At 44.5% G+C, this 25019-nt stretch overlaps 1 protein-coding gene across 2 annotated transcripts in view; it reads left to right on the top strand.

Moving 5' to 3' along the window:
- TUNAR (TCL1 upstream neural differentiation-associated RNA) overlaps window positions 1-12281 on the top strand; it is a 50396-nt gene extending 38115 nt beyond the window's left edge. For both annotated transcript variants that reach the window (XM_068551099.1, XM_068551019.1), the window contains exon 2: window positions 9726-12281. In XM_068551099.1, coding sequence (XP_068407200.1) covers window positions 9765-9911 — 147 coding nt within the window. In that variant the 5' untranslated portion in view covers window positions 9726-9764 and the 3' untranslated portion in view covers window positions 9912-12281. The remainder of the gene's footprint in view (window positions 1-9725) is intronic.
- Window positions 12282-25019: the final 12738 nt, after the last annotated feature.

The following is a 25019-nucleotide window of genomic DNA, read 5'->3' as shown; positions in this document are numbered from 1 at the left end:
CTCTAACAAGAAGTGAGGTCCACGTGGCTTTGCAGCATCACGAATCCACAGCACGGTGCGGTGGCCCCACAGCCAGCGTGGTTCTGGGCAGCATTAATGGGTGTGCTGCCTCAGAATGAGGAAGGAGATAGCCCTGGCCCATCTGGGCTGGGAAAACCTTTCCTGGAGTAATGCTTTTCTTGTAAGTGCTGTGATTTTAGGATGTGCCTTTCCAAGAGAAGGATCATGATTAGGAGGGACTGTGTAAACAGGCGGGGGACGGGGGGTGCTTAGCTGGAGAAAAGGGGGCTCGTTGGGGCATGAGCACGAGCCTCGATCACCATCAACGTCATCATCATTTAACCATAGTCCTTGCCAGTCCTTGAGCTAGGCAGTTCACGACCGTTCTATTTAATCCTACAAGCTAAGTATTACCCCCACTTTACAGATAAGGAAACTGAGTCTGAGAGAGGTGAAGCAGCTTGCCCAAGTCACCCAGCTGGTAAATCACGGAGCCGAGATTGGATGTCAGATGTATTTGAGGCCAGAGTTGTCATTTTTTCCCACTGAATATTAGTTTTTCAAAACCTGAGGTGTTGCCTTGCAAAAGATGACAAGGACTTATTTTTGCTGCTTCCTAGTGATGGAAGTAGTTTCACGGGGTGGGAGCTACAGCGAGAATATTTTATTTTAAAGCAAAGAAGAACTTTCCTGACTGAGCTGTCAGCAGGTAGAATAAGCTGTCCTGACAGGTGGTAAATTCCAGAGTGACAAGAGGGATTCAAGTCGAGGCCCCGTGAACACTTAGTGGAGTTCTTCTAGGGGGAATTCAAAGGTCAAATGAGGAAGCAAACAAAATAAACTTGAATGGCACTTCTGTACGGGTGAAGGGTCTTTGTTTGTAAACAGCAGGTGTTGGTGAGAAACGGGATCTGCCTTAAGCAAAAACACACTATTTTTGCAGGGATTTGAGGTAATTCATGGGATGGAAGGAAATGGTGAACCCAACTTTAAAAAATGAACTTATCTACAAAACAGAAATAGAGTTACAGATGTAGAAAATAAACTTATGGTTACTGGGGGGAAAAGGAGGGGAGGGATAAATTGGGAGATTGGGATTGACGTATACAGTAAGTCCCCTTTATATGAACCTTCAAGTTGCGAACTTTCAAAGATGCGAATGTGCGTCCGTGTGTCCAATACGTTAGTCAGTTCACGTGTCTGGCGTACATTGTCACGTGCGTGCATCCTCTACACGTGGTTGTGCTTTTGTGTAGTTTACTGTACAGTACTGTATAGAGTACAGTAGTACAGTATCTTTATTTCAAGCCCAGGATGTCTGGAAGCAAGTATAAAAGCAGTGGTGATGTAGTTGATACTACTGTACTTTTCAAGGTACTGTACTGTAAGAATGTTTTCTTAATTTTTGTGTTTGTTTTTTATGTATTTGTGTGAAAAGTATTATAAACCTATTACAGTCCAGTACTATATAGCCAATTGTGTTAGTTGGGTACCTAGGCTAACTTTGTTGGACTTAACGAACAAATTGGACTTACAAACGTGCTCTCGGAACGGAACTCGTTCGTATGTAGGAGACTTGCTGTACACACTACTATATGTAAAATAGATGGCTAATAAGGACCTTCTGTATAGCACAGGGAACTCTACTCAATACTCTGTAATGGCCTATATGGGAATAGAGTCTTAAAAAGAGTGGATATATGTATATGTATAACTGATTCACTTTGCTGTACAGCAGAAACTAACACAACACTGTAAATCAACTCTACTCCAGTAAAAATTAAAAAAAGGCCAGAAGTCAGGCTGGCTCCAGGCCCCCAGGCGGCAGCAGCTAGTAGAATCTCATTCGGTGCCGTGGCCGGGATGATCAGCATCTAGGGTTGCCCCACCTTCTATCACCCCACCAAAGACTGAGTTCCAGAGAGAGCCTCAAGTGGGCTTAGCCTGGTTCCAGGCCCATCTCCTTGGTACCTTGATTGACAGCGTCCATTGAGAGGTTAACTTTCCAGAGGGAAAGTGACACACTGATGCTGAAGGAAGGGCACGGGCGCTGGGCGTGTGCATTGCACAGCGACCTGGGTACCTGGCAGCCCTGAGCCGCTGTGTCTCCAGGAACCACACTGAGCCCTGACTTGTGTTCAGGGCTCTCCCTGCCGGCCCTGCAGCCTCTACACCCAGGCCATACCCAGCACCCTAGACGCGTGGGGCTGATTGTCCAAGACATACTAAGTAGGCCAACTACTAAAAACTCTCAAGTGTGTTTATCAGAAGCAGCCCAGCGGAGGACCAGTTTGCTGAGAGCCATGTCCAAAACCGCGTTGTTCATCGCACTCCAGAGATGCTCTGTCTTTGCAGAGAGGGTGGCCCCCTTCCTGCCTACAGAGCACAGGGTTCCTCCTGGCACTTAGCATGACACTCAATACCCCTAGTCTTTAGAACCCTGTGGATCTTTTTTTTAGTCATCTTAATAAATTATAAATTTGTTTTTATTGTAAGCGTTGTTTTATTATTGAGTATTCAGTTGAAATAATTATTTATTCATTAATGTATTAATTATTGGATAGATAACAAAAGCCTATTTAGAAAATATAAGGTATAAAGAACAATCACCCATGTACCCACCACCCCACTTAAGAAATATTACCAGTACCTCAAGGGTTCCTGGAGCACCCCACCCTGATCCCATCCACTTCCCCTCTGCACTTAGTAGTAATTGCTCCCCTGGCTTTTGGGTTTGTTATTCTCTCGCTTTTCTTTGTAATTTTATCACACTTATATCTCTAAACAACACATTGTTAGGTTTTCCCCATTTCTGAACTTCATACAAATGGAAACATCCTTTATGTAGTTTTTGGCGACACGTTTTTTTCATGCAACATTGTATTCGTGATTCATTCTTGCAGGCTGTAGCATTTCATTCCTTTTCATGCCATGTAGAATTCCAGTGTATGGATATATGGCAGGCCACCATGGATGGACATTTGTGTGGTTTCCAGCATGTCACTAACACTGACATTGCTGTTGGTCAACATTCTTGGCTGCATACCCTGGGACAGCGGTGCAGGTGTATCCAGGTGTGTGCCCGCAGGTGGGATGGTGGTCACCAGGGTCTGAGTATGTTCATCTCTGTAAGGTGATAGCATCCTGGTTTCCAAAGTGACAGAGACCAAGCTGTACTCCTGCAGCTGGTGTATAAGAGTTGCTTCTGCTTTACAGCCTTGTGAGTATTGAGTGGTGATCTCGAATTTTTTAGCTCTTGTCGATCTGATGGCTGTTGGATGGTAACTCATTGTGTTTTAGTTTGCGTTTCTCTCCTTACTGAAGTTTAGCTTCTTTGTGGTTATTTATTCTTTTGAGAAGTGCCTGGACATGGTTTTTGCCCAGTTTTCTACTGGAAGTGTATCATTTTCTTGCTGACTTGACACTAACGTGATATGTATGATATATATAGTGTATATAGCATACATATGATAGACACATAGTACATACACACACACACACATATATTCCAGATTGTCGCTTAACTCTATTTTTTATGACATTTTTTGATAAACAGAGGTATTAAATTTAATGTCACTGAATTCATTAATATTTTCCTTTATAGTTTGAGATTTTATCTTTTTTTCCCCTTTTGTTACCATCATTTATTTAACCAATCCTTGTTGTGCATTATGATTGTGTCTTTTTTTTCAATCTGTTATACAAATCAGTATGGCATATATGCATGTGCATAGATCTTTTTTTTTTTTTAACATCTCTATTGGAGTATAATTGCTTTACAATGGTGTGTTAGTTTCTGCTTTACAACAAAGTGAATCAGCTATACGTATACATATATCCTGCTGGCATAATTGAGTATCGGTATGGAAAAATAAAGTCCAACCAGTATTTCACCACTTCCAGTTGGATTATAGACAACCGTGAAAAGGAAAACTTAAGAACTTTTGTAAGACAACTCTTATAAGCTCCGCATGGGGAGCTTTTATGTCTTATTAAGGTATCCTTCTCTACACCAAGGTCATTAAGATATTCATTATATTGTCTTATAGAAGTTCTTAAGTTTTCCTTTTCACGGTTGCCTGTAATCCAACTGGAAGTGGTGAAACACTGGTTTGATTTTATTTACTTTTCCGTATGGATACTCAGTTATTCCAGCGCTGTTTATCCAAAGGCCCATTTTCCCCCACTGATGAGCAGTGTCCATGTATGTGTAGCCCCACTTGCGTTCTTTTGGCTTATTTGTCTAAAGGTTGACTACTAAAGCTGTAGAGTAATTTGTGATGTCTTATAAGGCAAGTTCCCCTACCTTATTCTTTTTTAGTAAATAATTTGGCTATTATTATCTCTTTGCACTTTGATATACATTTTAGAATCAGCCTGCCAAGTAGCACCAAAGACCCTGTAGAAATTTTTTTTAAATGTTTTCATTTTATGCCATATGGTTTGGCTTATATCGGATTTACACATTTGGAGTTTCTTATTTATTTATTTATTTATTTTTATAAATTTATATATTTATTTATGGCTGTGTTGGGTCTTCGTTTCTGTGCGAGGGCTTTCTCTAGCTGCGGCGAGCAGGGGCCACTCTTCATTGCGGTGCGCGGGCCTCACTACCGCGGCCTCTCTTGCGGGGCACAGGCTCCAGACGCGCAGGCTCAGTAGTTGTGGCTCACGGGCCCAGTTGCTCCGCGGCATGTGGGATCTTCCCGGACCAGGGCTCGAACCCGTGTCCCCTGCGTCGGCAGGCAGACTCTCAACCACTGCGCCACCAGGGAAGCCCCCCTGTAGAAATTTTGACTGCAGTAAATCTATATGTATCACCTTAGGAAGAACTCATGTTTTCCGGATATTGAATCTCACACTCCTTGAAGATGTATATCTACCTTTTTATGTAGATGTACCTTTATGTCTGTTTGTAAACTACTTTTAATTTTCTTTATAAAGATTTTACACATTTACACATTGTTGTTAGATTTATTTCTAGATAATTTATATTTCAGCTGTTATTGCAGATGCTCTCTTTTTAAAATAAACATCTTTATTGAGGTATAATCCACAAACCACAAAATTCACCTTTTCAAAGTGTACAATTCAGTGGTTTTAGTATATTCACAGAGTTGGGCAACCATCACCAAAATCTAAGTTTAGAACATTTTTATCACCCCCAAAAGAAACACCTTTCCCGTTAGCAGTTAATTCCCACTACCCCCTCCCTGCAACCCCTGGCAGGAAGGAATGAGTGAGTGAGTGAATGGATGAATTTATACCGGTGTAGCAGGCTTCATGTCAGACATTGCCCGGCCCCAGCCTTTGCTTTCTGTTTTATTTTGGTTTTATTTTCCCCTCCCATCTCTGTTACTGGTCTGGTTTCCAAGCTAATCTCCAGCCTCTTTCATTCTCCTCCACTCCCTGGCCAGATAACTTTTCCCAAAGAAAACAATGTTCCAACCACTTCTTTGCTAGGAAGCCCCCTGTAGCTCCCTTGGGAATCTAGCTGCACTCCCAACACGGTTTCTCTGGGGAAATTCAGGCTGATAACTCAAGCACCTCGGAAGCAAACTCTGGAGATGCAACTCTTGTGAGTCGGAGAAGACCTCTTCTGGGCTCTTGGTTTGCTGCAGAGACCTCAGAAAGTAAACACAGTCGACCTGATTATTCTCTTCCACTTCCTCCTAAGTCAGAGATATTTCGGGTTAACTCAGGGAAGAGGCTAAATTCAGCCTTGAAACCAAGCAGCCTCCATGACGGGCACTTTGTTTTGCTTGAGTGACTGCGATGATGGGTCTTTGGTTTTAAGGGCAGCACTCATTGTGTCTCTTTAGACCGACCTTGGTGATCTTTTCCCTGCCCTGCAAAGATTGGGGGGGGGGGGGATGCCAGATCCCTCTGCAGTACCCACTCATTCATTCAGCATGCTTTACCCAAATGCCTGGTCCCTGCCAAGCCCTGTGCTTAAGAGGTGGAGATCCAAAAGCTTGCTCTCTCAGGGCCTGAAGTCTAGCTAAGGAAACTCCAAGAAACAAGAGACCCATGAAACAGATAACTGGTGCTTGGGTAGATGTCTGTCTGCCCAGGGCAGAGAAAGGAGTGGATGTACCTATGCCTTCCTGTGACTTCATGCAAAGGCTAGGCCATGGAATCACCAAAATAAAAGAAGGGACCAATCTAGCACTCACAAACAAGCAAGCAGATACAAGCACTTTCACATGCATACCCTATATCCCAGCAATTCTTCTCTTGGATGTATGCAGCCAATAGGAAATTGCACACACATAAATTTTACATCGAAAGAAAGCATTGCAGACAAATATTGAACTCTAGTTAATACATGCATGCTGCAGTATCTAAGGGGAAGTGTAATTATATTCGAAGTCTACCTTGAAATATACCCCCCAAAAGATGGACGGATAGATGCATGGATAGGTGTCTGATAAAGCAAGTATAGTTACATGCTAATGGTGAAATTTAGTTGCTGGGTGTATGGGTACTCACTATAAATTGTTTTTAGACTTTGCTGTGTGTTGAAAATTTTCATTTAAAACATTGGGGAAAATGCATACGTGTGTTTGCCAACAGAAATGTACAAGAATGTTCATAGCAGCATAATGGCTTCAAACTGAAAGCAACCCAAATGCCCATCAGCAGTAAAATAAATGCAGAAATATGTGAGTCTGTTTATATAATGGGATACTGTTCACACTGAGAATGAGCCACAGCTACACACAACATGGGTGAATCTCACCAACATAACGTTGGGGGAGAAAAGAGTCAAAAGAGGACATGCTGTGTGGTTCTATTTCTATAAAATTCATAAACAGGCAAAACTAGCCTAGGATGTTAGAAGTCAGGATGATGGCTTTGAGAAGAAGGAAGAAAGAGATTGTGAGTGGAATAGGGGGCCATAGCGCCTCCTGGGGTACTGGAAGGTTCTGTTTCTTGATCTTGGTGACAGCTAACAGACATGAACACTTATCAAGCTGTACACTTAAAGTCTGTGCACTTTTCTTTATGTGTATTATACATCATTAAAAACTGTACTAGGGAGAAAAAGAAAGAAAGACAAATAGTTCCAGTTAGAAGGTTTGCCTAGCCAAAGCTTTTTTTTTTTTCATTTTAAAAGCAATTTTAATTAGAAATTACATCCTACATACAGGAGTTATTCCAAGAAGTTTCATTTCATTGTCTAGGACAGAGTGGATAGCTCTGAAAAGATGAAGTCTGGCTCCTATCACTTCAGGGGGGTAGGAACCCCCTCTGAGCCTACCAAGTAAACCAAAGTTGTGAAGGAAATGAAACTTCCCGTTAAGACATTCATTTGTTCATACATTCCTGTTGCATTAATTCCCCTAGTCTTCACTGATTGTCTGTCTCTCCTCCACACAGACATCTATCCACATACACTGTGTTCCGAATCCAGACTTGATCCACAAGGCATGACCTGGCCCTTTCAGGGGTTCCCATGCCCAGAGGAAGAGACATGCAGACATTTCACCTTGCAGCCACACTCCTCACCTTCCCGGACTCCTTTTTGTGATTCTTCTCACATATTTGTCCTGAGATATCCTCTGACTCCTGAATTGATTAGTCAGGGTTCTCCAGAGAAACAGAACCAATAAGAGATACATAGATACATAGATAGCAGAAAGATGATAGATAGATATATAGATAGATAATAGGGAGGTAGGTAGATAGATAACAGATAGAAGGATGATAGATATATAGCTAGATAATAGATACATAGATAGATAACAGAAGGATGATAGATGGATATATAGATAGTTGATAGATAGGTAGATAATAGATGATAGATAGATAGATAGATAGAGGTTTATTATAAGAAATTGGCTTATGTCATTATGGAGACCAGCAAGTCTCAGGATCTGCAGGGTGAGTCAGCAACCAGGAGACTCAGGAGAACTGATGGTTTCCTTTCAGTCTGAAGGCCTGCAGGCTCAAGACCTGGGAAGAACCTAGGTTTCAGTTTGGATTCGAAAGCGGGAAAAAGCTGATGTCCCACCTCAAAGGCAGTCAGGCAGGAGGAGTTCCCTCTTACTCAGCCCTTTTCTGCTATTCAGGCCTTCAACTGATGAAGTGAGGCCCACCCACACTGGGGAGGGCAATCTGCTTTACTCAGTCTATCAATTCAAATGTTAATCTCATCCAGAAACACCCTCACAGACACACCCAGAATCATGCCTGGCAAATGTCTTGGCACCCTGTGACCCAGTCAGGTTGACATATAAAATTAACTGTCCCAACTCTAGAGCATGAATAGCCTTCCAGCTCTAAAGACACAGCTCTCCATTGGAAGAGACGCAGTCAGGGGCCCTGGCCTGGTCTGTGTCACATCCCATCAAACAGACAAGCTGTCGATACCTCACCTACATTGGTCATTTCTTACATATTGTTTGGATTAGTAATCAGTGGGAAAGAAGGCTTCAGCTGCCCACTAGGCCCCCTGGATGGCCACATTTATTATTTTAAAGAATAAAAAGAAAAGATTTTAGTTATTACAAAATATATCATACCTTCCAGAGAATCTCTGAAACAGTTAAAAGGATAAGGATAAAAATGAACCCCCGTGTACCCCCCCATCCAGCCTAAAAAAATGGAAAATGACCAGTATATTGAAGGCCTTTGATGCTCCTCCCAATGGCTTTCCACTCTGTCCTTACCTATAAGAAGCCACTCTCCTGAATTTTGTGTTAATCATTCTCTTGCTTTTTAAAAACATCAAAGTTGTATGTCTCTAAATATATAGGTTTGGTTTGGCCTGTTTTGAGCCTTTGTGAATTGACATATGCTGTGTGTATCCTGTGCAATATGCTTTTTCACGCTACCTGAAGTGTTGGGGCCTCATCCACGCCGTCACGTGTAGCCTCAGTGCATATAATATTCTTTTTTGTGGACGTGCCCATTGTACGGGCCATGTGTTGGTCTCTTCAACTCTTGGTGCCTGTTTGGGTAACTTCCGGTCCTCTTCTGTCACATATGAAGCTCACAGAAGTGTTCCTGTCCCCGTCTCCAGGTGCACAGGTGCAGGGGTTTCTCTAGGGTGGGCATCTAGGAGATCAGGTGCTCAGCCCAGTTGTAGAATATATGTCTCTTCGCTTCTCTAGGTACTTTCCAGAATGATTATACCAATTTATGCTCCTGCTGGAGGTGATGCAGGTTCCTTATGATGTTCTCCCCACCTCCTTTCCATCCAGTCTGGTCTCAGTTAATCACCTTCCCTAGGTGCAGTCACCCCTGCTCACAGGGCAGCCAGTGCTTAGAGCACGGTGTGACTGTGACGCCCTCCTACACACTTCGTGCATATGCCGGACAGCACTTTTCTAGGGTGGGATCCGATATGTGAACGTGTGTCAAATTGCCGTCGCTGTGGGAGAGCCCACATGTTTCAGTCAGACTACTGTGCAGCTGTCTGCTTCAAGGAAAAGGGCTAAAACAAAACCTCAGTAGAGTGGGTGGTGCCCAGGCTGGACTCCAGGGCTGATCTCTTTATGCCAGTGTCAGGACATTCATCCTTGAAATTGATCAGTCATGCTCTGCCATTTCTCCACGGCCAAGAGCAATGGGTCCCAAGATTGGCTCCATGGGAGATATTTCACCCACACCTGAGATCTAGTCCCCAGACAGGAAATCACTGCCCTGCCCAATCTGCCTGGCTACGGAGAGGATGCTTATAAACCATCATCTTTTGTGCTGCCTCTTTCCAATTACAGGTTAGCCTGGGGAGGAAGATAAAGACATTTGCAACCAAGATGGTAATCACGAGTGGCAATGATGAAGACAGAGGAGGCCAAGAAAAAGAGAGCAAAGAAGAGAGTGTCTTGGCAATGCTGGGGATTATCGGGACCATTCTGAACCTCGTCGTCATCATATTTGTATACATATACACCACTCTGTGAATGGCCCAGAGGGTCCTCAGGCCTTGGCGTGGCCAAAAGACGGGAGTCCTGTGCGTCGGCAGGTCAGTGACGGGACACTGGGCAGACAAGCAGCGTTGACCTACACACACCGTTCAATCAAACGTACCTTCGAACTTGATAAAGGGTCACCAAAATAAACCGATCAGACACTAAAGCACAATGAATCCAACAAAACTCATTCACACAGCAAGGAACTCAACGTCGTCGGCAGGGGACCCGAAAGAACGCTCAACGTCGTTGGCAGGGGACCCGAAAGAACGCTTGGAAGACTCGCCTCTGATGCCGTCTGGGAGCGGATGGGTGCAGAGATTCATTATCCCAGGTCGCTGACAGATGTCACATGTTCAAAAAGAGGAACAGGGCGGACGCAGCTCACAGTGGACGCAGCTCACGGTGTGTCTCCCAGGACACGCAGTTCCTCCTTAACTCGATGAGCTATTTGGTACAAAAAACCACAGGGACAATCCTTTGACAAGCATCCCATTCATCAAAAGTGTCTATTTGATACCGGGGAGATAACTTATTTTTCTTTTTTCATTGGCTCGACGTGTGTATCTGTTCATATCAAGGTTTATAAATATATATTTTTAATAAATGTGCTCTATTTTTCAGCATGAACCAAATATTTGGAGAGGCGCTCCTGGATCCATAGAGCTTTCTTTGGTTTTACCTGCTTAAACCCCTAGACTGCAGATGTTCTGTTGTGTAATCACTCTGGTCCTAATTCTCTCATCTTGTATTGTTTACCTTCTCTCTCCCTCTAGCTCTTCTCGGTCTGGAGGACGTTTTTCCATAATACCAGCCGTGATCTTGGTTGGTGCATGTTTTAAGGTTGTCTGTTGAGCGGCTTTTTGTTGTTATATCGGAGATAAAAAACGATCGTGGGCATGTGGACCTTGGATGCACCATATCCTTACTGAGAATTATGCATGAGCAAGGGCTGAGTGATAGATCAGCTTTAAAAAATTTTTTACGAGGACTACCATGGAGGAAGAGCGCGGCTACATCTGCAGATCAACTCTAGGATGGAGTATTCAGCTTCTCATTGGAAGTATTATTATTTCATTCTCGTGACCATTTGTTGAGCACATTTGATTTTAATGGCCACATACTATGAAAGATGGGAAGGACAAGGGGGAGAGCTCAGCTTTAGGTGCATAATTCCTTCCTTAGTGAGCCGCCTGGGATCCTTTCCAAAGTAGGTGGGGCGTAAATGGCACATGGAATCCCCACTGTAGGAGCTCACCTGGGTGTTTCAGGCTGTGAGGACACCCCTGAGACAGGTGACTTTTTCAAGGGCACTAGAAGGGTATGCAACGATCACCCTAAAAGATTGCTGCATTTCTTAAAGGTCCTGGTTTACACCCACATGAAGCTACTTCCTCCCTGGCAGGAACAGTTGAATAGATGTGAATTTGCCCTGTTCTGCTCCCCGAAATGGGCCTTTCACTGGCTGCAGCGGCACGGCCTTAAAAAAAGAGGGTTAGAATTCCTTCTGCTAGTGTCAGCCTTGCCCGTGGGCAAAAGAAGCAGCAGTCTGCCTAGTTGGATTCGAATGATGCCCAGGAGATCTCCACCGCCAGATCTCTCCATCCCTCTGTTGTGGTGTCTGAAATTCTACCATTAGAGAGTCATTTCTTGGACTCTGCTAGGGACCAGGCCCTTTTATAAAGCAAATGCCCTGAGCACCTGGCTCCCATCAGGTGTCTTCTCTTCCCCACCAGAAGAAACAAAGTTGATGTGCATTCAGGGAATACATGTGCCAGGCGCTGTGCCAGACCCTATATTCCTTTAAGTCACTGAATCTTCCCCGTAAGTGAGCTAGGGAGTCTTTATCCCACATTGTAGAAGAAGAAAGGAGAGCTCAGAGAGATTGGGAAACTTCCCTGAGATCAGGTGGCTTCTAGTGGTGAGTCAGGATGCAAAGCCCCGATCTGTCTGATTCCCTAGCCCAGTGAGGGTCGGTCAAATGCTGGGAAAAGAGGGAATGGAGAGGTGGGGATGGTCCAGGAAAGGGCCCTCGGGGGTCAGATGCAAACCATGGCTTTGCTGAGGGCAGTTCTGCACCCCTCCATCCCTCCCTCATAAAAATAAACAACCCCTGGGAACTCCTTGCACCCTGGCAGAATGTCATACATGTAAGGACGAGGGCCAAGAGGCTGGTTAGAAATATAATGGACTATCAGGGGAGGGAGCCGTCTCACAGGTTCTGTGTGGTTCTAGAAAGGCTGTGTAAGAATTCTTAACAGTGAACGGAGTAAACAATAAAGGTGCAATGGAAAAAAAAAAAAAAAAACAACTACCGACGTCCTTTTTCCCCCTGCAGCGTCCTGGTATTTTTCAAACTCCGTGTCATTCCTTTACCTATACATATTTTTGTTTTATTAAAAAAAAAAAAGCACACAAAACTGAACGTGACTCTGTTCAACTGGAACTGTTTCGTTTGGACTGTAGAAGCCCTAGTGAGTTTTCAAGTGTACTAATTTGAAATTTACTGAGGGGAAGAACTGCCTTTCCAATCATCTCAACAGCTCCCCAGTGGTTCTTCTAGATTGTCCTAATCCACAGCCTGGAAATAAAGCTGCCCGTTCAGTGGCTGCCAACGAAAGTGGCAGCACTGTTCTCTTGCAGAGAGAGGCCTTCATTTCTGTTCTAATTTAGGAAAGCCCGAGAACACGCACTGGGCAAACTCGCAGCTTCCCCCAGGATCCCAAGGCATCTTGAGGGGATGTGACAGGAAAGCAGCCCGTGGCCCTGGATCTTGAGTGTCTAAGCACGCCGAGCCCAGCCTTGGCACCAATAGCAACGACCTAAATGACATGAGGGCTGTACACTTCCCAGCCAGCATACGGGACCCCCACATCAACACCGTGAGGTATGCGCGCCTACCCCCATCTTACAAGATAAAGAGAAAGGCTCAAAACAGCTAATTGATTTTCCAAGGTCGCACAGCTAGAAACCAGTAGAATTAGACCTGGCTCCGCATCTGTGTGCCGTCTGTACCTCGTGTGGTCCAGACTGTGGGTCTGAGCTCTGCTGGAGCCGTCTGGCTAGTCCAGTCCCAGCACACAGCTTCCCACCACGCCTGCCTCTCCTTCGTCACAAGGCAGCTGGCCTGGTCGGTGTGGCTGAATCGTTGCCTTTAACTTCTACCCCAGAAAGCGACTCAGAAAGCCCAGGCTCTGGCAGGGGAGAGCCAGGCACGCATGGCAGTGTGCCCTGGTGGTTTGGGGCTGCAAGGTGCTTGCCGATGGCCAGAAACAGCCTGGGCTTGAATCCCATCTCTGCCTCATATGATCTAGGTGATGGCAGGCAATTCACACCAGCTCTGTGAGCCTCAGTTTTCCTCATCTATCAACGAGGGGTGCTAATAGCCCCCAATCCCATCAGGTAGGTATGTTAACCTCATTTAACTGATGGAAAAAGCGTGGCCTGGAAAGGTGAGTTGACTTAGCAAAGGCCTGGGGACCATGACGTCAGCGGTTCCAGAAGTTGCTGCCTTCACCTTGACAGCCAAAGAATGACACTTAAAGCCCGAAATAAAGATCTCCAGGGGGCCTGAGTTTCAGGGGGCTGGGGACAGGATTCCTCAAAGACTTTGAAGTTCAGTGTGAGGGACCCGGACTGTGGGAAGGCAGAAGAGGGGCTTGAGGCCCCTGTGATTCTATAGGTTGGGGTGAGGACAGGGCAGAGAGACCCTTTTTCTATGTTTTGTTTTGTTTTTTTCTTTTTAGTAACCAATAACCAGCTGAGGCCCAGACAAGATCAAGTCCCAAAATCACATAGCTCTGTAGTCCAGGGGTCTCAAAGGTAGCCGGGGAAAGGAAAATGCACAGAGATTTATTTTCATGCAAAGGGCTGTTGGTTATTGGGTGTTGGACCACAAGACCTTTCCCATTGCTTGTTCTGGGATTTCTGTGCAAAGCAAATGGCCTCTCAGAGAATCCGGGGCTCTGCCCCTGCCTCATCCTCAGAAATGTGACAACCTAACCCCAAAGAGCACAGCTTTGAGGTGCCCTCTCCTGCAAGGGGGCTGGAGAGAGGCCTTTTATGCCAACAACGAAAGGGGGCTGATGGACAAGCAACTCAGAACTACTCTTTCTTTCTTACTTTTTTCATAAATCACACATGCATATTAACAGTTGAAAAAATTGCAGTTAAAAAAATTCTACAGAATTAAAATAATTAATTTCTGTAGAATTAAGAATCCCCAAATACCACCACCTAGAGGCAACCACTGCTAGCGTTTAGCGTAGAAATTATAGACGAGGTGGCCTGCATATCTGTTTGGTGAGACCATTTTCCTTGAAGTTTTAAAATTCCGTTGCCTTTAGGCAGGGCCACTCTTTAGCTCACTGTCCCCACGTTCCCTGTGACAGTGGACAGCTTCCCTCATTTCTGTTACTTGCTAGATCCAAAAGCATTCTAGATGGCCATCCTCAACGGCCATCCAGACATTTCCCTATAAACAGTAGGTTAAATATTACAATTCACACAAATGGTGCCATGCTGTCAACATTGCCCCCATATATTTTTTCATTAACAATTGTGAATATGCGCCTCTATTCATCAATCTATTTGGACAAACCACTTGTAAGGGCCGTTTGGTATTCTGCTGTTTAGATGCACCATCACGTATTTCCCCATTCTCTCACTGTTGGGCCTTTTTAGGTGGTTGTCAGTGTTTCCTACGAACTACTCAGCCTTGCTCTCTAAAATATCCCAAGCATTATATGTGGAATCTAAAAAAATGGTACAAATGCACTTATTTACAAAACAAATAGAGTCACAGATGTAGAAAACAAACTTACCGGGCGGGAGGGATAAATTGGGAGATTGGGATTGACATATATGCGCTACTGTATATAAAATAGATTACTAATAAGGACCTACCGTATAGCACAGGGAACTCGACTCAACACTCTGTAATGACCTATATGGGAAAGTAGTCTAAAAAAGAATGGCTATATGTATATGTATAACTGATTCACTCTGCTGTAGAGCAGAAAGTAACACACCATTGTAAATCAACTATACTTCCAAAAAAAAAAAAAGTCCCAAGCAAGCATTGCCCTTACCTTCCCCAGCACCCCTTAGAGTGGTCTGAGGTGGTATCCCCATAAGTCATTGTTTCCCAAACTAAAATGAAGGTGGGGATCACCTGGATGCCTTTTTAAGAATGCATATTCTCAGGCCTCTCCCCCAGATCTCTGGTTAACAGCTCCGGAGTGGAGCCTGGCCTGGGGTCTTTTTAATGAGTCTCCCAGATGATCAAGCATGTTTGGAGATGTTGATCCAGATGAACCCAGGATGACCCCCTGGGCTCGGACCTGATTCTGAGCCCCTGGGACTCTGGTGGCTGTGCTGGTCTTGTACAGGTCACTTCGTCTTTATTCAACCTGGGTTTCTTTACCTATATAAAGCTGATCGCAACGTCTGCATCACAGGTCATTATGAAAGTCAACTGAGGGAAGGCAGATACAGCTCCCAGCAGAAAGCCATGCACATTGCTGGGTGGCAAAATCACGGACGGATTGGCTGGCACATCTGCTCGCTATTAGAGCTCTGCGCTCAGCGCACGGGAAAGTAGCCTGTAGAAACACTGAAGTTATAGATCTTATCAACAGTTCACTTCATGCATCACACACCGCGTGTGAGTACCATTTACTAAAGAAACACTGGGCCAAAACTTTCTTTCAGGGCTTCCCTGGTGGCGCAGTGGTTGAGAATCTGCCTGCCAATGCAGGGGACACGGGTTCGAGCCCTGGTCTGGGAAGATCCCGCATGCCGCGGAGCAACTGGGCCCATGAGCCACAACTACTGAGCCTGCGCGTCTGGAGCCTGTGCTCCGCAACAAGAGAGGCCGCGATAGTGAGAGGCCCGCGTGCCGCAATGAAGAGTGGCCCCCACTCGCCGCAACTAGAGAAAGCCCTCGCACAGAAACGAAGACCCAACACAGCTAAAAATAAATAAATAAATAAATAAATTTATTTTTAAAAAAACAAAAAACTTTCTTTCATATTCCTTCTAACAAACACCTATGTGTATCTAATATAGGAACAATTCTTGTCTGCCTCTCTATCTGTCTCTTTCTCTCCCACATTTCCCTCTCACCCTCCTTCTCTCTCTCTCTCCCTCTTTCCCTCCCTCCATTCTTTCTTCCCTCTCTCTCTCCTCTAAACCCCAGCTTGCTTCCTTTCCCTCGCTGTTGCCATCACCCATGCTTAGACTTAGGGCTCTCTTTTTCCATCAACGGCCTGAAGAACACCAGAAAGCCCACCCATCTCCATGTTTCACTGTTTTTAATAGAAACAATCTCATTGGCCATCTAAGCCCTTTCCTAATAGCTGCTTTGGGAGCCCAGACTGGCTATTATAATGACACACATTAGGAAGAGAAAGTTCCAGAGGCCAGATTCTTGCTTTTTCTTCTGAGAGACTCTCCTAGAAGACCCTCTGGCCCCCACCCCCTAAAGGAAGGACTTCTATATGAGGCGCCTCCAGAAAGATCCCCTTGGGGGCTGGAATACCCTCTGACATCATTACATAATGATTCTTTCCTCTCATGGGAAGCAGATGGAATGAACAGACGGTTAATATTTTCTGCTATTCATAAACAAGTTATATGAAACTGTGTATACTTTTCACAGAACGGCTACATGCTGCCACGAGAAATAAGATCACATAATATATAATTTTTCACTACAAGATTCTTTGTTAAGAGGTATGCTTATTTACTCTATTTCTATTAGACAATAATGGGGAATGCAGAATGAGGTAAGAGTCATGATCGGATGTCTCTACAGCAAGGTAATAAAGGAGTAACACACCTCTCCCTATCTGGGACAGCAGCCTGCCAGGTATGCAGAGACTTGGCTCCAAAGCCTAGACGTTCAACTCTGTCACCTGCCCCTAATCACTGCAGGATAGCACAACCCAAAGTCCTGTTCAGAGAGTCAAAGCGTCCCACCCCCAGCCAAGGGCAGGAAGCCAAAGAGTGACAGCTGAATAGTTCTAAGCACTGTAGCTAGTAAGCAATAAAAGGACTATGTTTTTAACTAGTACCTGTCTCATTGGGACTAAAAGAATCAAAGTTAGATCAGGCAGAGGTGAGCCAGCCTTAATTCTGCCAAGATCCAAAGGTTGCTCCTCAAATCTCCCTGACCTGTAAGCTGACATCTTTCTCTTAATCACGAAGACGCTTCTATCATGAGAGGCCAAAAGCACAGACTGATGATCCACTGGTGTGGACCAGCCACAAATTAAAGCTGCTGAGATGCCTATAGGTCACTGAACCTCTGGGACCTCCAGCCCAGGAAAGGTGGACTTCAGACACTTCCTCACAAACTTGTATATTCCAGAATAAACTTGTAGGTTCCACTGGAGTGTCCATACATGTTAGCTTAGCTAACCCCTTGATCAGTTCCCAGAGACTCGTATTTATAATTCTGAACAGGAATCGGGCAACACGCCCCAATGCGCTTGTCCTTCCCCTGGTTGTATCACCTTCTTGCCAGCTGAGTCCCTATTGTCCCAGCCTCTGAGGTCATTACCTGACAACGTTGGCCATGTTTTTTCCTTGGTACCTTGTTTTCTGTTCTAAAGAGTCCGCATTAGTGTTTTTGGTTCTGAAGACTCTGCTGCAGAACTTTGGGTTCTAAAGCTCTAAAGATTCTGCCTCTGTATTAAAGAGACATGTGAACTCAGCTTCAGTGCAATATTCTGGCTTGATGTTGGCTTGGCCACCCGAGCTGGGCGATAGTTCTTTCTTCCCACACTTTCCCCCAGAAAAGTCGGTGGGTGGTTCCATGGCCTGTGGGTATTTGAGCAATAAGTGTGTGCACAAAGTCCATCACTCGCTCTCCTCACCAGGGACCACCGTCTCGCTTTTTTTGAGGACCAGGATATCATCCAGAAATGGGAATGGGGCTCAAAACCAGAAAATCTGTGTTCAAGCCCCAACTCTGCCACCGATTGACTATTGATCTTGCACCAGACCCTCAGTATTTCTGAAAGAATATTTCATTTTCATGTCATGAATTTAATAAATCTGGTCTCTCAGTGTAGGTGTGTAGATTACATTTTTACGTAATAGCATTTTGGGAAGTAAGGAATGTAAGCTTCTATTAGCTATTAATAAGAACAATTAAAAGGTGTGCGTTTAAAATCTTTTTTTCCACTAAGGAATAATAATAAGGATAAAAGAATCAGATTCAGTGGTGTTTCAGAATCCTTTCACTGACGAAATTAAGTGTGTAGCTTCACCTGGGATGATGGCAAAGGTCTCTTTAATTGAAAAACTAAATATTAGGGACTTGGAAGTAACTCCATATTAAAATATGGGCACAGTCAGCTCTCCATCAGTAATCTGAAATTTTAGCTCTGTTTTCTACTCACAAAGAAAATGAAAAGAGAAATAATTATTAGGAAGACAAAGGTGTGTATGTGTGTGTGTGTGTTGTGAACAATATGACAGGATGGGAAATTTTTAAAGTCCTCCGTGTCGATAGGACTTGCCCTGTATTTTAACCCCCTGCATGCCAGGTGATCCTCAGAAGAATCTCTGTGGAATGGATGAAGCAGCTGGAGACCAGCCATCAGTCTCAATCAGGAACGAGTACATCCTTCCTGAACCCCCAAGCCAGTGCTCCTGTCCCCTCTGCTGGGTCTTTACTTTTCCAGAAGACAGAGCCGTAGTCATGGCTGCTGAAGAGGTCACCATAAAGTTCTTTGTCTCTGCTACTCTCCTACAGTAGATGGCATTTGTATTTCTGAGGTACATCATTTCTGTGAGCCTCAATTTTCTTATCTATAAAATAGGATGCTACCTTGCAAAAATTTGGTTAGGTTTACAGACCATGCGTGTCCAATGCCCAGCACGGTGCTTGGCATATAGAATGTGCTTACTGAGTGGAAGTTATTTTCCTTATTTCACCAAGACAAAAGAGTAACGGGCTCCACTCAGTTCCTTTGAAGTCAGCCTTAGTAACCACTTCTTCTAACATGACATTCTAGCCCCCTTTTGCGAAGTGATCTGGCATTGGAAAGTGTAAGGAGTTGAAGAGTTCTGTTACTTACTAGTTGTATGGCCTTGAGACAAATTACTTGTCTGAGCACTTTTTTCTTAGAGGCAATGATATCTGAATAGAATCTCCAGGGATGGATAGTAACACACCAAGACTTATTATTCCTCCTTAAATTTAGAATACTTCCATTATACTTCATATAATTCTAACTATGTCTCCAATAATTGGGATGCAAGGTGATTTGGGAGTCTCATTCTAGATCTTCCCTCCTGTTTCCTCTCCTCCTTCCAGAGCTGGTCTTTAGCTGGTAGACACCAGCATGGATGTGCTCGCTGTCAGGGCTGACACCTGTTCTTATTGGTTGGAATCCCATTCTCATTAGCTAGTTCTTATGCCATACAGATGAGTAGATATTTTAAGTAGCACTTTGCCTCCATCTGTTACCTTATGCCCAGCCTTCCTAGAAGGGGTCAATACACTCCTTCCTTTGCTGTATCCTCCACCACTATCCTTCAACCACCATCAGCTCCCACCACGTCTCATGCTTCCTGCCACGTGGAAGGATCTTTGAGGCAAAAACTACTGCAGAAGTTCTTATGAGTTAATTTGAGCTGCTATAACAGAATACCACAGCCTGGGTGTCTTAAACAACAGACCTTTATTCTCACAGTTTTAGAGGTTAGGAAATCAAAAGATCAAGGCACTGGCAGATTCAGTATCTGATGAGGGCCATCTTCCTGGTACATAGATGGCATCTTCCTGCTGTGTCCTCACATGGCAGAAGAGGTGAGGGATCTCTCTGGGGTCTCTTTTATAAGGACACTAAGCCCATTCATGAGGGTTTCAACCTCATGAGCTAATCACATCCCAAAGGCCCCCACCTCCTAACACATTGGGGGTTAGGATTTCAATATGTATATGAATTTTGGGAGGACACATACATTTGGTCTGTAGCAGTAGTGGTGGTGGTGATATGTGAGTCATAGAGAGTACATTGAACTAGTTTTAACTAGTATCAGTTTTAACTAGTACATTTAACTAGTATCAGAGAAGGGAAAGATGACCTCTAGTTCTAGTTATTATAGAGCTAATTCTTGAAAGCTGAGTTGCTCTTGGCATGAAGATGGGACCAAGGGCATCCCAGGTAAAAGGAGCAACAGTAGGAAAGACTCAAAAGTGCGACATGCAGAATTACACAGAGAACAGAGAAATTCAGTTCTCAGAGCATTGGGTGAGTGGAAAAAGTAATGCAAAGTAAGGAAATTTGGAGCCAGATGTCAGCAAGTGTTGACCGCTATCTCAGTGAGCCTGGGCTCAGCTCAGTTGGAAAAGAGGAAACATTGATAGTTTTTTTTTTAAATTTTTTATTTATTTTTATTTATTTATGGCTGTGTTGGGTCTTCGTTTCTGTGCGAGGGCCCTCTCCAGTTGTGGCAAGTGGGGGCCACTCTTCATCGCAGTGCGTGGGCCTCTCACCATCACGGCCTCTCCCGTTGCAGAGCACAGGCTCCAGATGCGCAGGCTCAGCAATCGTGGCTCACGGGCCCAGCTGCTCCGCAGCATGTGGGATCTTCCCAGACCAGGGCTCGAACCCATGTCCCCTGCATTGGCAGGCAGATTCTCAACCACTGCGCCACCAGGGAAGCCCCATTGATAGTTTTTAAGCTGGCTAGTGGCTTTGGCTGAGCTGTGCTCTACGAACATAACTCTGGCTGGAGTATGGGGGACGGATTCAAGTGGTAGAAATCACACCCAGGTAGGTAAACCAGTTTGGGACTATGTTAGAGATGAAAGAGTTTAGGGACACAGACCGGTACCGATGCAATAAGAAGGGAAAACATGAAGGGAAGTGTGAGAAACATGCAGTAGCCTATTGGCTGGTGCTCTGGTAATCTGCTACACGTTGCCTTAGCAACAGCACCATGTGGAGTCCTGCACTTGAAATTAGTGATTTTAGGTAAAACAGCCTAAAGAGGGAGCGAGGAAACATCATTCATTATTGAATATGTGCCCAAGAATATGTGTATATCATCTCAAAAAAAATGCAGTAGCCCAGAGTGTTACTTAAAAATTACAGTAACCCAGAGAGCTAGGTATGATTATCATTATGCTATAGGCAAAGAAACTGAGGCATATAGAGGGTAAATCATCTACCAAGTGACTGACAAAGCTGGAACTTGAACCAGAATTGTCTGAAGCCAAAAGCTTTGGACTTAGGCTTCATGTTGCTAACAGATTCTACTAGTTCTCCCCTGGGCTGAAAAGTAGGGATAGACTGACCTCATGGGACTAGAATCACACACACATTCTGGGAACAAACCCAGTATCCCAGTGCACATATCTCTTGCACATTTTTTGCCATTGTCAGGCACTCAGAATTGCAGCTGACACTCCCTATTGCACCCAAAGAACAGACAGGAGTTTTCAGTGGAATTTCTTACAGAACCTCACTGAGCCATTCCTCCAACACTGAAGATAGCTTCCTCTGAAACTGTAGGCTATATTAACTCATTTATTCTTGCATCCAAAGTGTGTGGAGCACCTACTACGTTCCAGGCGTCATGCTAGGCTAGATATGATCGTGACATGGTCTCCAGAAATGACTGTGACTTGGTCTCTGGCCATGAGGAGAAGCTAATTCACAGTCTGGTGGGGGAGAGAAATAGATAACTATCCTATTACCCAAGAAGCTTCACTCTGCCTGGGGTGAAATGGAAAATAATGAAAGCCTTCCTAGAAAATGTGATACTTGAAGAATGAGTAAGATTTGGTCATTTGATTAAAGGTAGAGGATGTTATAGGCAGAAGAAACATCGAGTGCAAAGGTACCAAAGGGATAGAGAGAATGGGGCCGTTTCCAGCCCCTGGCAGACCTATTGGCACATACACCAGAACACATACCCTCATCTTTTTCTGCCACTATCTAGTAACACTGGGTTGTCCCAGAGCTTGACGTTTTGGTGTTTTTCATCTCAAAATGTCCTCAAAGCATGGACTTTCAATTTCCGGGATCATATGATTCTTCCCAGAGTCAATATTTTGTGACCTGAGTGAACTGCCTTCTATTCGTTGGATGCCATCAATGCTCATAAATGTACCATCATCCTGATACTCAGCCTCAACTTGTAAAATAATTATGAAACATGGCATGGGCCCTTATCCACTCTAAAATATTTAACTGCCAGGGGTGAATCAGGCCAACAAAGAGTGGGTTGCAGCCCTGGGCTCAGATTGGATCCATTCTACACCACAGCACTCTTAAAGTCGGCTCTTTTGTTAGAAATCAAATATTAATATGAAAGGTGAATAACTCATTGGTGAGGCCTAGTGCCTGAGAAGCTCAGTGGAAATCCCTGAGAGGAGCTTTTGGTGTACCAGTGACTTTGTAGACCCAGCTCTTTCTGCCAAGTTCAAAGTGAGAGGTGCTGGTTCTAAACATGGGCCCTGGAACCAAGTGGCCTGGACCTGCCTGCCAGCTCCATCACTTATTAGCAGCGCTGAATATCTTCCATTTGCTTCTTCAAATCACTCTCTACCATTCTCCACTCTGCTCTGTGGACTACTCGAAAAACTACAGCAATAGGCGCCCGTGCCCCTGGCTTCCAGTTAAGTTCAGACAATGGGGAGCCCCAGCAGAGAACACAGGAATTGAGAAGAAGCAGGTTGAAGAATGTACTCCCTCCCCGCCCTCCCTGATGGATCACTATGTGCTCATCCAAGGGCCACAACTCCTCTTGGGTGGCTTCTTCATATCTCTCTCTCCCTCTCTGGGCTCTGGTAACCACTCCCTCCTCTCAGTCTTTCCGACCTAGTGGTGGCCACAGCTCCTGAGCTGTTAGCTTCAGGGTACTGCACCATCACTTATTGCTTTCCCTAAACTCTGCCTTTACATTTGTATTAGGTTTAATCTTTTAAAATTGTCATTTTGAAAGTCAACTGAAAGATTATCAAATATTGGCAATGTCATGTTTCAACCTAATAAATTATTCTTTTATTAGATCTTCCTCAATTTGCCAGTTGGTGTGTGCTGTTTCCTACCATAACATCAACTGATACTGAAGCTGTGTGACCTTGCATGAGTTACTTAACTTTTCTGTGCTTCAGTTTCTTCATCTATAAGATGGAGATGATGCTATCAATAGTACCTACTTCAGAGAGTTGTTCCAAGGCTCAAATAAGCTAATGTACAAAAGGGGATAAAACAGTAGCTGGCTAGTAATATGTGCTCAGGAGATGTTAGGGAAAGCAATACCCATTCATTTGAGATAGAAGAGTCAGGAAAATGAACTTATGACTTGATGGTGGACTACCTGAGCAGGAAGGAAATGAGATCCTCTGCAGTCCTCAGGGGAGAAGAATGAAAATAATTTACGTTTATGTAGTCGTCTATTGCTTAGAAAGTTCATTTGTATGTTCTATTTTAGCTATTCAATTTTTAAAAATCTGTTGAGTGCCTACTATATGGCTGCCAGGCACCATGGAAATACAATAGAGAGCACATCAGGGAACCTCATCCTCTGCACCCCCATCTCCTGGGGAAGATACAGACAAGGAAGCTGAAAATTACATTGTAGAGTACTAAGAAATGCGATGATGAGGAGAGTCAAGGGGGGCATGGGATCCCAGGGAGCACTGACCCCCAGATTCAGGAAGTTAGAGGATGACTTCCCACAGAAGGAACTGTCTGATCTCTGACCTGAAGGAGGAATAGGAATCATCCAGGCAAAGGGTCCAGGTGATGGAGGGAACAGTATTCCCATAGAGGGAACAAGATGTCAGAAAGCTAAGAAATGAGAAAGTATGGCATATATAGGGGAGTAAAAGAAATTGAGTGTGGCTGAAGCATCTCCTTGGTGCTGAGGTAAGTCCCTGGTATACAACAGGTGCTCAACAATTAATGAAGGGAGAAGTTACAGCCACGTCTCCAATACATGTGTATAAGGAGGGGAATATTCTCTAAGTGGAGTATTTTGTCTTCCCACAGGTTTATTGGACCCTGTTGTTCATCGCAGGGAAGGGCAGCTCCTGCGCCCCTTGGGTAACCCTCTTTCTCCCTGTCCACTCACCCACCTTGCTTTTGTCAGAAACAAAGAGACAAGATCTCTGGAGCTCAGAAAGCAGGAGAAGGAGGATGTCAAGAGGTTAGAGGCCAAGTCTTTGGGGAAAAGCCTTCAAAAGCAATCCACTAATTCATCCATTCACTCATTCATTCATTCATTCAACAGATACTTGAGTGCCTGCTATATGCTGGTAGCTGACCAAAGCTACACTAATAAACTGTATAGATACATGGTCCATTCCCATGGAGGGTTATGTCCATGAAGATAATCCCAGGTGAGTGGCCAGGTAGGAACGACAGAAGGAGAACCAGTGCAAACACCTGTTTGACTCAGACATTCAAGGGTGGGTTCCTGTGAGGGTGGCTCTTGGTCAAGGGGCCAGGGTGAAACCTACAACAGACTTCCCAGGGCTATTTATTTATTTATTTACTTATTTTGCTGCATTGGGTCTTCAGTGCTGCACGTGGGCTTTCTCTAGGTGCCGCGAGTGGGGGCTACTCTTCGTTGCGGTGCGTGGACTTCTCATTGCAGTGGCTTCTCTTGTGGAGCAAGGGCTCTAGGCGCATGAGCTTGCGTAGTTGTGGCACGAGGGCTCAGTAGCTGTGGCACACAGGCTTAGTTGCTCCGCGGCACGTGCGATCTTCCCGGACTAGGGGTCGAACCCGTGTCCCCTTCATTGGCAGGCGGATTCTTAACCACTGCGCCACCAGGGAAGTCCCCCCAGGGCAATTTGAAACATAATGATATAGTGTAAAAATCAGGGAATTTGAAGTCGAAAGATTTGATTTAACCCAGACCTCCCTACTTTCTAGCTGTGTGACTAAGAATAGGTTGCTTTCCCTCTGAGATTCAGTCTTCTTGCGTGCAAAATGGGAATAATTACACCCACCTTGCTGGCTAGTTGTGAGAATTAGATAAGATCAGATATGCAAAGTATCTGGCACGTAGAAATCACTCCATAAATTAAAGTTTTTTATAATTAGAGAACCAGAGTTTTAATTT

This window comes from Eschrichtius robustus, chromosome 1 (assembly GCF_028021215.1).
Source record: "Eschrichtius robustus isolate mEscRob2 chromosome 1, mEscRob2.pri, whole genome shotgun sequence".
Lineage (NCBI taxonomy): Eukaryota > Metazoa > Chordata > Mammalia > Artiodactyla > Eschrichtiidae > Eschrichtius > Eschrichtius robustus.
This window is presented reverse-complemented; position numbering and strand designations above follow the sequence as displayed.